The 12,980-nt window shown below is 35.1% G+C and overlaps 2 protein-coding genes across 3 annotated transcripts; one reads left to right on the top strand and one right to left on the bottom strand.

Moving 5' to 3' along the window:
* Positions 1-3,241: 3,241 nt before the first annotated feature.
* LOC116142315 (cellular nucleic acid-binding protein-like) lies at positions 3,242-5,559 on the top strand. Of its 2 annotated transcripts, none has more exons than XM_031427748.1 (6): positions 3,242-3,372; positions 4,140-4,196; positions 4,327-4,589; positions 4,688-4,804; positions 4,905-5,012; positions 5,152-5,559. In XM_031427748.1, the coding sequence occupies exons 3-6, from the start codon at positions 4,494-4,496 to the stop codon at positions 5,338-5,340; spliced, it is 510 nt and encodes a 169-aa protein (XP_031283608.1). In that variant the 5' UTR covers positions 3,242-3,372; positions 4,140-4,196; positions 4,327-4,493; the 3' UTR covers positions 5,341-5,559. The 2 variants fall into 2 exon arrangements, with proteins under 2 accessions (XP_031283608.1, XP_031283607.1); XM_031427747.1 differs by having other exon boundaries at positions 4,299-4,589.
* A 76-nt stretch (positions 5,560-5,635) lies between these two features.
* LOC116142316 (rhomboid-like protein 15) lies at positions 5,636-11,670 on the bottom strand. The gene is made up of 13 exons (XM_031427749.1): positions 11,561-11,670; positions 10,211-10,376; positions 9,541-9,844; positions 9,275-9,307; positions 9,080-9,171; positions 8,902-8,975; positions 8,223-8,317; positions 8,080-8,149; positions 7,014-7,180; positions 6,409-6,448; positions 6,249-6,305; positions 6,008-6,082; positions 5,636-5,922 (listed from the first exon to the last, which is right to left on the bottom strand). The coding sequence occupies exons 1-13, from the start codon at positions 11,582-11,584 to the stop codon at positions 5,917-5,919; spliced, it is 1,203 nt and encodes a 400-aa protein (XP_031283609.1). The 5' UTR covers positions 11,585-11,670; the 3' UTR covers positions 5,636-5,916.
* Positions 11,671-12,980: the final 1,310 nt, after the last annotated feature.

Raw genomic sequence — 12,980 nt, 5'->3', positions numbered from 1 at the left:
AAAATAATTAATGAAATAAATTAATTATTAAAAATTAATAGAAAGAAAAAAATAGATTATTTTTTAAAATATTTTTTGTTGTTGTAATATTTGATATATTAATAAAATGCTATCGAAAGATACAACCATTTGACATGAAAGTTACACCAACTTGGAGATGGGACACTTATAGAGAATTCCAAAGGTTTCACCAAAATGGCAAAAATTGTCCAAAGCCTATACGTAGTCTAGGACACAGCAATACAGCATCCCAAGTTGAAGTTTCCTAAATTTTACCTCTATCTTCCCGGAAAATGACAGAGGGAAGAACGTAAAAATGGAGAACCCGATTATCTTGATAAAAAGCAGTGAAGAAGAGGAAGATAAAGAAGAAAGAACAATAAAATGGAGATCGAAGGTTGAAGAGTTCAGAATGATTTCTGATCTGAGTGGCTCTGAGAACTTGAAAGCAATGATGGAGGCAGAGGGGTCAGCGAGGAGAAAGAAAAGAAAAAGGGCTAAGAAGAGGAGAAAAGGTGCGTTTTGTGAAGATGAGCATAGAATTATTTCTGATTTGAGTGACTTTCACAACCTTACAGCTATGATAGAAGCTGAGGCTCTCATGAGAAGAAACAAGATGGAGAAGAAGAGGAAGCTTGAGTCTTGTGACCAACAGGATGTCACTGATGTAGCTTGTTTGTGTTGTTTTTTTTTAATGTCTTATTTTCTGTCTGGTCTTGGGGAAGTGTGAGCTAAAGTATGTCAATGCTTGATGTCTTTTTGAACCATAGTATTTTATTTACTGTTGGTTCTGGGAAAAACTGAGCTGGAGAAAGAAAATGCTTGATGAAAATATGTCGATTTAGCTAGTGTGATTTGAATGGCATTAATTTTCAATCTATGCTTTTTTAAATAATAATAATTTGCTTCAATTTATTGATTTATGAGCTTCTTTGAACTATATATTGTGGTTTTAGGTCAATGCTGGAAAGGAGACACAGCTAGGCAAAATGAAGCTGTGCAAATGATTGAAGCTCAAAACCAGGATCAGTCAGGTGTTAGATATTAATGAACCCCAAAATTTTGTGGTAAGTTGAACTGTTAAAATGTGCTTTTCATATGAAAATCTTCAGCTGGGTTCTGGGCATTTCTTTTCTTTTAAGCTATATGCATGGTAGAGAATTTCTCGGTATCACCCAAAAAACCAAACTTTGCCTAATTTAAAGTTGCCAGAGTACATTAATCTCAGGTTTGAAATCACTACTTGTATACCTGTCTTGGGACATAAATTACAAACACTCTCTAGTATTAGGAAGAAGGAAGGGGAAGGGTTAAGGATTTACCGGGTGGAGATATCACATTGTTGAGGAACCCTAATGCTATTGGAGAAAGGATCTACAAGCTTTTAGTGTGTTGTAGATTCTTATCCAAGACTTGTATCATTTGATAAGCTGTGTGAATTGCTAGAAACAGGTGAAGTGTTGGCTAATTCACAAGTAAAGTTTCGTAAGGGGACTGGTGTTATTTTGGTGAGGTTGTAGGTTTAGTATTGTTTTTTATTTTGGCTAAAAGAAAAGAGTTGCAAACTTATATGTTCAATGAGCTCTAAATTGGATACCATTGCTGAATGTTCGTAGTGTTAATATCTCAACATGTGGCCTCACAGGGAGTTGAATCTCTACCTATGAGTTGAAATCAAAGGCCTTAACTCTGAATCAATTCTTGGGCTTCAAAATGGTTGCTGTGCCATTGTCTTTAATAATCAATTTGTATGTTTGGTTTGCTGTAGATTGATAATGCAATTGAAAAAGAGGATGCAGGCACCATTACATCTGTGGAAACCACGAATGTGAAGAGTAGAATGTTTCTGATCTGAGGCTTGAGAACTGAAAGCAATGATGGAGGCGGAGGGTTCAGGAGGAGAAAGAAGAGAAATAGGGCTAAGAAGGGAGAATGGTGTGTTCCGTGAAGATGAGTATAGAATTATTTCTGATTTGAGTGACTTTCACAACCTTAAAGCTATGATAGAAGCTGAGGCTCCCATGAGAAGAAACAAGATGGAGAAGAAGAGAAGCTTAGTCTTGTGATCAACAGGATGTCAATGTTGTGGCTTTGTTTTTTTTTTTTTTTTAATGTTTATTTTCTGTCTGTTTCTTGGAAAGTGTGAGCTAAATAGTCAATGCTTGATGTCTTTTGAACCATAGTTTATTATTACTGTTTGGTCTTGGGAAAAACGAGCTGGAGAAAGAAAATGCTTGACCAAAATATGCTGATATTAGTAGCTAGTTGATTTGAATGGCTATAAATTTTCAAATTAATTTGCTTCATTTATTGATTTATGAGCTTTTTTAAATATATATTGTGGTTAGGTAAAATGCAAAGGGGAAGAGCAGCTAGGCAAAAATGAAGCTATGGAAATGATGAAGCATCAAAACCAGGATCAGTCAGGTGTTAGATATTAATGAACCCCAAAATTGTGGTGGAAGTTGAACTGTTAACATGTGCTTTCTATATATAACATTCAGCTGGGTTCGGGCATTCCTTTTCTTGAGCTATATGCATGGGTAGAGAATTGCTCAGTATCACCCCAAAAAAAAAAATTTGCCTAATTGTAAAGTTCAAGTACGATTAATCCTAGGTTAATCACTATTGTATATGTTGGGACTAATTACAAAAATCTAGTCTTAGAGAGGGGGAGGGTTAAGGATTTAGGGTGTGAGATATCCATTGTTTGAGGAACTAGATGCTATTGGAGAAAGGACCGTCTACAAGCCTTCTAGTGTGTTGTAGATTCATCCAAGACTTGTATCATTTGATAATGCTGTGTGAATCGCTAGAAACAGGTGAAGGTATGGCTAATATGACAAGGAAAGTTTGTAAGGGAACTGGTGTTATTTTGGTGGAGGTTGTAGGTTTAGTATTATTTTTATTTTGGCTAAAAGAAAGGAGTTGCAAACTTATATGTTCAATGAGCTCTAAATTGGATACCATTCGAATGTTTGGTAGTGTATAATATCTCAAATATGTGGCCTCAAAGGGAGGTGAATCTCTACCTATGAGTTGAAATCAAAGGCCTTAACCTGAATCAATTCTTGCCTTCAAAAGGTTGCTGGGCCATTGTCTTTAATAATCAATTTTTGTTTGGTTTGCTGTAGATTGATAATGCAAATGAAAAAGAGGATGCAAGCACGATTACATCTGTGGAACCATGAAAGGAATGGAACTGATGATGGGGCAATTCTCTGAAGGGATCAATTATGCTCCACCCCAGGGGCTGACCAAGCAATTTCAGTGTGAGCTGCTGCAGAGGTGTTGAAGACACAGTGGGGGCCCTGTAGAAGTGAAGAAGAAAGGAGGAGAAGAAAGAAGAAAAGGGTCACAGCACAAGATAAGGTACATGTCCATTAAATTCTTTTTTCTGATACACCTCTTGAACTTCATAGGTATCCTGTGGGAGGTACTTGACTCTTTTCACAATGTGTTGTTGCTAAAAACTGATTTATTTGAGACACTTGGTGGACTTGAATTATATATCGAAAAAGGGTGTCAGAGTTTTTGTGCTTAAGTAAAACCTTTTACCGGAACCTGCAAGAACTAGGAAGCAAATGCTCTCGAATTGGTTGTGTGCCTAATTAATGTCTTTCTATTTAAATAGATCACAAAAAGTGAAATGTAGAATTGATGCCTAGCATTGTTACTGGTTCTGAATTTCGCAAGGCACTCAGATTCTGTTATATGTAAAGGGGAAAACGAGAAGATGAAGAGGTCAGGGCCTTAGTGTGTCAAGTTAGAAAATATTTAGTCATAGAATTGAGTTTTCTGAAAGCAATAAGTTGGCGATACTAGGCGAAACCCTCGTTTTGTGTTGCTGAGATATGTGCCTAAGGAGCTGAGTGATGTGCCAATGCAAGCTTGACTTGCTTCCAGGCTTATGGAAAAGGCAAAAACTTTTATTTTTTTCTCTAATTCTGCTGAGCTAGCTTCCTGATTCATTTTTGTTCCAAATATGTGTCCTTTCTTCCTTATTCTTGGTAATTTTAAATTCTATCAGTGAGTTTTATGCATATCCTGATTTAAAATTAAACTTTCTGTGCGTCTTTGGTGATTTATATATGGTACTTCATAATGATGTTTGGAGTTTCTTTGGAAATTGGATTTAGGTGGGTGATGCCAAGGAAGAAGATACAAAAGACAATATTGTGCTTCGGATGCTTCTTGTAAGTTGAGATCTCTATATTTGATGCACTGTCTAAAATGTTACTCTTTATAATTTTTTGTTTTTTTTTTATTTTATTTTCTTCTCCTCATTTCTTATTTAGCGGAAACCAAGATACTTTGATCCTCCAGATTGCAACTGGGTAACATTTTCAAATTATGGAAACGGAAAGCGGAAGAAGGTATGCTTTCTTTGTGGGAGTTCCAAGCATATATGGAAGTATTGCAGGCAGGGCCGGGATTGCTTTATCAGAAATGGAATAGACCATCTTGCCCAAAATTGTTCGAAGACTGACCAGATGAACAACTCGAGTTCTGATATATGTTTAAGATGTGGGGATTCAGGACATGATATGTTTTCATGTACCGGTGATTTTGCCGCTGATGATCTAAAGGTCTGCATTCTGTTTCAATGCAATTTTATGAGTTGATAACGATCTGCAAGTGCACAAATGTTTTTACACACTGTTAATTATTCTTATCTTACATGCAGGAGATACAATGTTACATTTGCCGGAGTTTCAATCATCTCTGTTGCGTCAAATTTCCGGATACTGCTCAAAAACATGTTTCCTGTTACAATTGTGGGCAATCTGGCCATCTGGGTTCTGTAAGTCATTATTCAGCTTGTTTAAAGCCTGTGCAATTACTAAAGCCAATTTACTCTAGAGCTATGTCACTAATCTAATTGAGGCTACATTCTATACAAGGCATGCCCAAATTCATGTGAGCCTCCCAGTGGAACAAATCCCTCCGTTGCTTGCCACAAGTGTGGCGAGAAAGGGCATACTGTACGTCGATGTGGTACTAATTCAAAGGTTGGTCTAACTGATTTTCACATCTGACGCTGCTTCGGCTAAAAGAATCTTTAAATCTCGCTCTCAAATACATGGGCACACAGAAAAGATTATGAAGCATGGAAGATAAAAATCTGAAAGTTGGTTGATCTTTTTGCAGGATAGACCGAGACAGAGACTACGAATGTCTGATTTATTACCAAAAGCCAAAAGCCTTCCTAGCAAAAGCATGAATCAAACAGGAGGGTTTCATGAGTACCATCCGAATTTTGTTGGAAAAAATTTGCAGCATCAGTTACAAGAAGAATCTTCAACCCCCATTGAGAAACTACAAAGCAGATGGGACTGAACAGCCCTCTTGGGGTTCATGTATTAACTTTTGGGGGTGGAAATTTGATGCACAAATACGAAAACACAACATAAAGTTAGTGGGTTAGGATTTGATTGTAACGAGGTGACATGATTAAATTAATTGTATCAAGCTAACCCATTTTTAGATTTATATCATGCTTGTGAAAAAATAAAAACTTTGCTGTGCTAAACGGATTAACACATTTACATATACATATACATACACATACATTTGATTTATTGTTTACATGAAAAATATCAGGCACAAGATTATATTAAAAGCTTCAGGACTCTACAAAACAAAGAAAACGCTTTCTTTATATCAAACTACAAAGGTTCCTGAGGTGAAAAATTGTTTTTACAAACCATTCTTGTTCCTTTTTCTTAAAACTAGTTAGCACTGGAAATATTTCGTTTCTTACCTCAATTGATCATGTCAGAACGACTATACATACAGCTCCTGCAAGAGCGGATTTCATGTAACCGGTTCAGGGGTAGATGAAATCGGTGCCAGTTTGAACGGCAGTTGGGGTTTCGTATTAGAAATGTCAAATGGGTGGTACTGCTTTGTGAATTACCCCTGATATGATAATCGATAAACCGAGTAGATTAGAAAAAGAAAGATTAATTGACATGATGGATAAGAATAACTGTGAAAGATGTACCTGCTGGCTCATGAGGATTTCCACTGCTATATTAAGATCTCCATCTGCAGCTGCCAGAGCGACTTCTACCTGTGTCTGAAATAAGATAAAAAAGTTAGATTCAGAATCTCTACTGTCTAATTTTTAGGTAGATGAAAAAAAACATGCACCGCCAACTTTTCATATGATTTTTAGAAATCTGTGAGAAATGAAATAATGAGAAAGATGCACGAATTAGGGTGTGGCAACTTGTGATCTTTACCTTGTCAAAACCCATTGAAACAAGTTGTTGGATTTCTTTGTCCGAGACGACTGAAACCTGCATCCAGTGAACAAGAAAACCAAAAAATTGTTTTAAGAATTTGGATGAACCAAAACAAATGAAAAAGAAGAAAGCAACTATTAATTTTGAGAAAGAAAACCTGATGGCCTGCGGCAACAGTATTATCCACTGCTGATTGCCTGAAATCCAATGACGAAATAGTAAATTTTAAGTCCAAATATCACAATGGGCAAATGGATGACCTCTTAACTACAAAATCTATAGTCTAGAAATCAGCTCTCAAGCTCGAAAAGAAATACAAATGATAGTTTATAAAGGTAATCAGGATAAAACTCGGCTTTCAAAAGTTGAAACAATAACTAACCACATCTGAGCTGAAAGGTGGGTTTATCCACATGTCACACAAATGAAATTCAGGCCAATATCACCATTAAAATAAACAAAACCACTAAATCCTACCACTATCACACCATACCAACTGCTATTCTTGTTTGATCAGAGAAAGAAAAAAACTGCTGGCCGCATCTAAAATGACTCCAAAGTTTCCAAATATAAAGACATTATTCACATTCCACTAGCTTGTAAGATTTCTCAACCAAAAACACAATGATATAAATTTAAAAACTGCAAAATTTTGACCTTCACATCCAGAAAAGATGAATTTTTTTAATAAGTACTATTATGCTATCTTAAAACCAATAATCAAGTTGGTGATAGAGGTTCACTGAATATTTTTTCTCATACCTTCCATCGGATAGCTGCTCTCCTGTACCAATTGATGGCGTATCTAATGGGTGGTCAGGGCTGCTATTATCCAGAAGCCTAGCTTGTAGACTTAAATCTGGATTAACAAGACCTTGGGTGGAACCAAGGGTCCTTCCCCTCCCAGTGAACCTGTTGTCTTGTGCTGGCTGCTTTATATTAAGAAAAGATTTTAGCAATTAACATCATTTTGACTAAAATTTAAGGTTAAGAGGTTCAAGGAGAAAACTGACACAGAATGCACCCATATTGCGCATTCCAGTCCATCGTACTCTAATCTATCCTTTGATCCATAACCATTTAACAACCACAATTGTTTTTTACAATGTACAACTACTAACAGATCCATAATTGACAGCTATTCAGTCAATGACACTTGCAGGTTGCATCTTTGTCTAAGAAGCAGAAAAACAAAAGATTGAAGTTAAATCATTAGTTCCAATAACACCGGGCGCAAACAATAAAATAGCAGGACTGAAGGAGTGCAAGGTTTCAGATCTTCAGAGTTACCATTTCATGAAATATTGCTAAAGTTTGGATTCATTCATAATAATCTCTCCTAGAAACTGATGGACCCAGAGTCTCTAGGTGGTACAAACAAAGGGCTAAGGGAGGGCAAAAAGGGCAATTGGTATTGTTAACAGGTGGCATAGGCAGTTAGTTAGAATCTGAGTGTCAGGAATAAAAAGAGGGACATGAGTGTCTAGGGGATATCCTGATTTTTAGGTGTGAATTGTCTGGAAGGTGCTGGCCCTGGAAGACCAGTTGTTCTTATTGTTCTTTTGATGTTCTATTGAATATTATTATCTCTTATCATCTGTTCTCTTAAATTCTTTACTGATTCATTGCTTGTTGATTGAGTTGGATTGTGGTTAGAGTTGCTGGTGTGATTGTGTTGCTGAGTGTTACTGGAATTGGAGTGAGTGTGGGTTAGTTTCAGAGGTGGTATTCATCAGAAACCCACTTAGACATGACCAAAACTGGATTACAGTAAACATGTAGAATATTTTAAACTTAAAAAATTCACTCTAAGTTATTAGCTTTATACCTGTGAAGATGTTTCCCTTCGTGGAATCCATGAAGATAAGTTTCTCCAGATAGTTCCAGAAAACAATCCACTATCCAAGAAAATTTAAGTTAGATCTTTTCATAGATACAAAGTAGGCTGTTGCATAAAAGGCCAATGTTTACCTGGAATTCGTATTCTGGCCAGTATATGTCGGGATGTAGCCTGAAGAATTTCCGCCAGTGCACAAGATAAATTTAGGCCGTCTTATGCAGGTGGACTGAAACCCACAAATGGTAAATATCACACTGATTTAGATTATATGTGCTGTTAGTAGACGGATAAAGCAAAAGAAAATCATGTATGCAATTTCCACTTGATTGCTTGTCACTTCTCATGGTAATTATGATAAGTTATACTAACTTATGTAACTTGCAAACCTGAATAAAAGAAGATTTTAAAGGATGAAGCTTTGATTCACAAAATTCAAACCTAAATATGGCTAAATACAGAAAACATATTATGTAAACAATCCCAACAAATCAGGATAAGAGATTTTAAAGAACTTTCTAATGTCTATTTGCATCGGTCTGGATGAATAGGTATTATGGCCTGAAAACTGAGTGCCATGGGTCTATACAGGGAGTAAGGATCCTAAGTGGGGATGGAAGGTTCCTGTAACAAGCACTAGATCCAAATTGAAGACCCATTTAAATATCATAATAATACTGTGACAAGCAGTTAGTTATAGTCATCAGAAAATTTTCAACTCCTCCTACCTTGACCAAAATGTAAATAACTTATCTTGAATACATTAAGCGGCCAAAAATGAAAGTTGAAATCAATCTACATTAAAATACTTACAAGCCAAGAGGAGGACTCGATGGAAGAGTAAAAGGATGTTCCAGGTATGAGGAAGTTGAATAAGCCATACGTGTCTGAAAATGTGTAGACGGAAATAAATCTTTTCAATGACTTCCTCAATTATATGGCAAAGCTAATAACAATAGAGAGAAGAAGATAAGGAAAAAGAGGAACATACATGCAAATCCAGACAAAATGCCGGATAGATGTCCAAGTAACGATACATTTGACAAAACAATCTGGAAGATTACCAATAAGATCAACGGATACCTGAAAGCACATATTTTCATCAGAAATACCATATCTTTTAGAGGTTACAAATGAGTTTCTTGAAAAGAGATAATCAACCATCTAAAGCAAGCTGTTGCATTACCATTTAGCAGGCACATTGAAGAGACCAAATACACTACAGAAAGAAAGAAAGAAAGAAGATTTTAGTCAGCTCAGAACCAGTTCATCGACAAAAAAAAAAAAAACAACACGTGTACCACATGTGATGAAATTTTTAATGCACATCTAATACTCCCTGTAAACAGAGAAGTCAGCAGACCCTTGCACCCAACCTCATCTAAAAAATGAAGAAAGGATAAAAATCATGTCAAAAATTATGATTTCATAGCAAGAACAAGAAAAACCAACCTCCTAGATTGTGCTCCACTCAAACTTGTCTCTATGACAATCAGAGAGAATATGATTCCCGAGAAGCCTATTGCACACTCATCCATGAGATACTGAAATGAATTAATAGGAATGTGGACTGCCAAGAAGGCTATAATAAGATGAAAAATAGCATTGCTTGTAGCTAACAAGATTATCATGCACAACATGCGGATGGAGCCCATGATTCTCTCCAATTCAGAACCCAAAGGAACGAAAGCCAACATGTTGAACACAACATGTAGCACTGAACCATGAAAAATAACGGAGGTATAAATCCTGTAAACTGAAATATAAAAGAATAGATTAATGATGGTAAGACAGAAATGAATATATCTCTGAAAAAATTTACTAACCAAACATGATAAAAGGCTTGAAATAAGGAAAAGTGAAAATACATGTTCCTTTACAATTAAAGAATGAATTTATACCATAATTCAATAAGTGATTTACTTTCAAACTATAACTAGGTTTGGAATATTTTAAATATTTGAAAGTACACATTACATCAACTGATTATAAAAAATTAAAAACAGATTTTTTTTACTATCAAAATACCAACTTTCCATAATATTATGAGTGAAACTACATGCATTTCCATCCAATGTAATTATGGTGATAAATGCATCATTCCATCAGACTGTCAGTGTACCTTGAAACTGTGATACAACAGCAGATGGCAAGAAGCATACTTCTTTAAAAGTATCATATCCGGTCAAGAGGCAGATCAAGTAAATAGTCCCACAGACAATCACAACTGCTGAGGTAAAGAATGGAATGCTATCCCACCATTGGCTAGCTCTGGTAGACAACCCCACCTACAGAACAGGAATACCAAAATATGATGAAAATTAAACATCAATTACATAGCAGAAAAAAGAGACCATTTGATATTGTTTTCAAGTAATTGTAATTACAGAACTACAAATCTACAATCAATTCCAGCCAATAAGGTAAATGGAACTTAATTACTCATGGAACATTAATGAGATTTTAGTCCATAAGGAAATGAGAAAAGGGCACTGCTAAGATCAAAAGAATATAAAGTCATAACCAAGAGGATAGTTCTAGTACCATTGCAAGGAACAACAAGTTTTAATAACATCACAGTACCATTTAGCATCAAATTCGCAATGAACTAAAATCTAAATACATTTATTTGAATAGCATACAGAATGTGAAAAAATTATCACCAATATTTAATGATTAATTCCAAAATGTCACTGACTTATTGGACCACTACCATAGACTGAGTCATACATCACAAAAATGCAAAGAAACAATCAATTCCTCTAGTCTTAGAAGCTCCATATCATTAGAAATAAACCCATAAATCTCTCAATCAATTTAAAGCAAGAAACACTATACACTCCAGGTCTCCATCCATACTTTGATTAATAAATGATTTATTCCAAAATGTCACCGACTCACCGGGCCACTGCCACAGAGTGACTCATACATCACAAAAATGCAAAGAAACTATCAAATCCTCTAGTCCTAGAAGTCACACATCATTAGAAACACGAAACAAATCCATAGTTCTCTCAAGCAATTTAAAGCGAGTAACGCTATACACTCCAGGTCTCCATCCAAACGTTTGCATCCCAAGCAATATTGATTGATTCACAAATACAATCACATATCAATGCCACATTACTTGCAATTCAAAATTTACAGAACCTCAATTCCTTCAAAAAAGAACACATTTGCTTGTTTTTCAAAGCCATTGAACCACAGAAACTCCATTCTCTACTTCGCTATGTAAAGTACAAAACTGAACTACAAAAGAAGTCCAACACTAAAACTCAACATACTTACGTTCACAGCTTCTAGAAACAACAGCTCAAATTCACAAACTTTCATTTCTTTACTTTTTTCACAGCAACCAAACACACAATCCAACACAAAAGAATTCGATTTCACTTTGCATCAATAGCAATTCATGATTCGTTAAAATTCAATTTAAAAAAAAAAAAACCTAATTAGATCTGAGTTAACTCACCTCGGAAACAATGTTTGGTCGCATTATTCTAGACGGCAAAAGCAATTTTCTCAGTGACTTTTATTTGAAACTATTTGACCAACTACCATATCAATTTATACATGGCCGGGTCCTCTCAAATCACCACATTTGGAATTCGAAATTTTTTATTTCGCGTTCGGGTCCAGATAATCATTCACTTTATTTAAAACGGATCCGGGTTCCGGGTACAGTTGTTTGGGAGTAAGGATATTTTTGGATGGTAAAAATCAAAGTTATGTGAATTTTGTGTATATATATATATTAAGGGAATTAATTAGGTTGAAATTTTAAATATTTTTTAACCCAGTTTTTTTTTTTTAATCGATTTTATGTATATATTAAAACTAGACATGAGGCCTGCGGTTTATTTAATGTTTTTGAAATAGATTGTAAACAAATTTATTCTAACAAAATAAACTAATTAAATTAAGATATAATAAGTGTTAAATTATACAAATTTTAAAGTAAATATAAATTGTATATATATAAAGTTGTGTTAAGATAAAATTAATAATTGTACCTGTATAATTATTAATATCAATTATAGGTAAATGTTATTAAATCATTCATCCAACTTGAGAAAATCACCTGAATATTATATAGTCTAATTATATTTTTAGAATCATCACCTTGTATATAATTGATATTATTTTTACAGACATGTTTTTGATATTTGATGTCAGTATTTTGTAGCGAATCGTGTATTATATTTAATATCAACTAAATATTATCAAGATCAACTATTTAAACTCAAAATTTATATTGACCTTCCGCAATTTCTGTAACTTATATTCATTTTCAAGTTACGTGATGCGAGTATATTTATTATAATTTTTTTTACATTATTATTGGTTTTTTATTGTGTTTTAAATATATATTTTCTATATTGAATTGATAATTAAAAAATCAATAAATAAAATATCCAAAAATTGAACTAAAAATTTATTGCTTATTATTTTTATCCAGATTCTCTCGGTCCATTCTCCAAATAACGTTTGGGCTTATTACCCTATTTTTTAATTACTTTTAGACCCCATAAGGTTATTAATTTCATCAAATACACCCTAAAAAAAAGTTTAAAAATTATCAAAAACACCCCCGCAACCCATACTCGCCAGATTCTGGCAACCACCGTCGGTGGTAGCCGAAATCTATACAACGGCCAACCTGCCGACCATAAATGGCCGGAAGTTCACGGATCTGGCCTTTTCCGGCCAGATCCACCACGGATTTGGCCGGGAAAGGCTAGATCTGGCCGTGAACGACGGCCAAAGAAATGACGGATTTCTTTGGCCGTCGTTGACTGAAAACGACGGCCATATCTTTGGCCGTCGCTGACGGCCAAAGATGGCAGTCGTTTTGGCCTTTTTCGGCCGTCGACGGCCACGGCAGGCCGTAG

This window comes from Pistacia vera, unplaced genomic scaffold (genome assembly GCF_008641045.1).
Source record: "Pistacia vera cultivar Batoury unplaced genomic scaffold, PisVer_v2 Contig407, whole genome shotgun sequence".
Classification (NCBI taxonomy): Eukaryota; Viridiplantae; Streptophyta; class Magnoliopsida; order Sapindales; family Anacardiaceae; genus Pistacia; species Pistacia vera.
This window is presented reverse-complemented; position numbering and strand designations above follow the sequence as displayed.

What these genes read in the sequence shown, in the direction of transcription:
- LOC116142315 (XM_031427747.1), top strand. An exon ending in AATCTGGCCATCTGGGTTCT is followed by an intron (nt 4,805 to 4,904) that starts GTAAGTCATTAT and finishes ATTCTATACAAG; the next exon opens with GCATGCCCAAATTCATGTGA. An exon ending in GATGTGGTACTAATTCAAAG is followed by an intron (nt 5,013 to 5,151) that starts GTTGGTCTAACT and finishes ATCTTTTTGCAG; the next exon opens with GATAGACCGAGACAGAGACT.
- LOC116142316 (XM_031427749.1), bottom strand. Translation starts at nt 11,584, where the DNA reads ATGCGACCAAACATTGTTTCCGAG. An exon ending in AGTGGAGCACAATCTAGGAG is followed by an intron (nt 9,308 to 9,540) that starts GTTGGTTTTTCT and finishes TTCTTTCTGTAG; the next exon opens with TGTATTTGGTCTCTTCAATG. An exon ending in TCGAGTCCTCCTCTTGGCTT is followed by an intron (nt 8,318 to 8,901) that starts GTAAGTATTTTA and finishes TGTGGGTTTCAG; the next exon opens with TCCACCTGCATAAGACGGCC.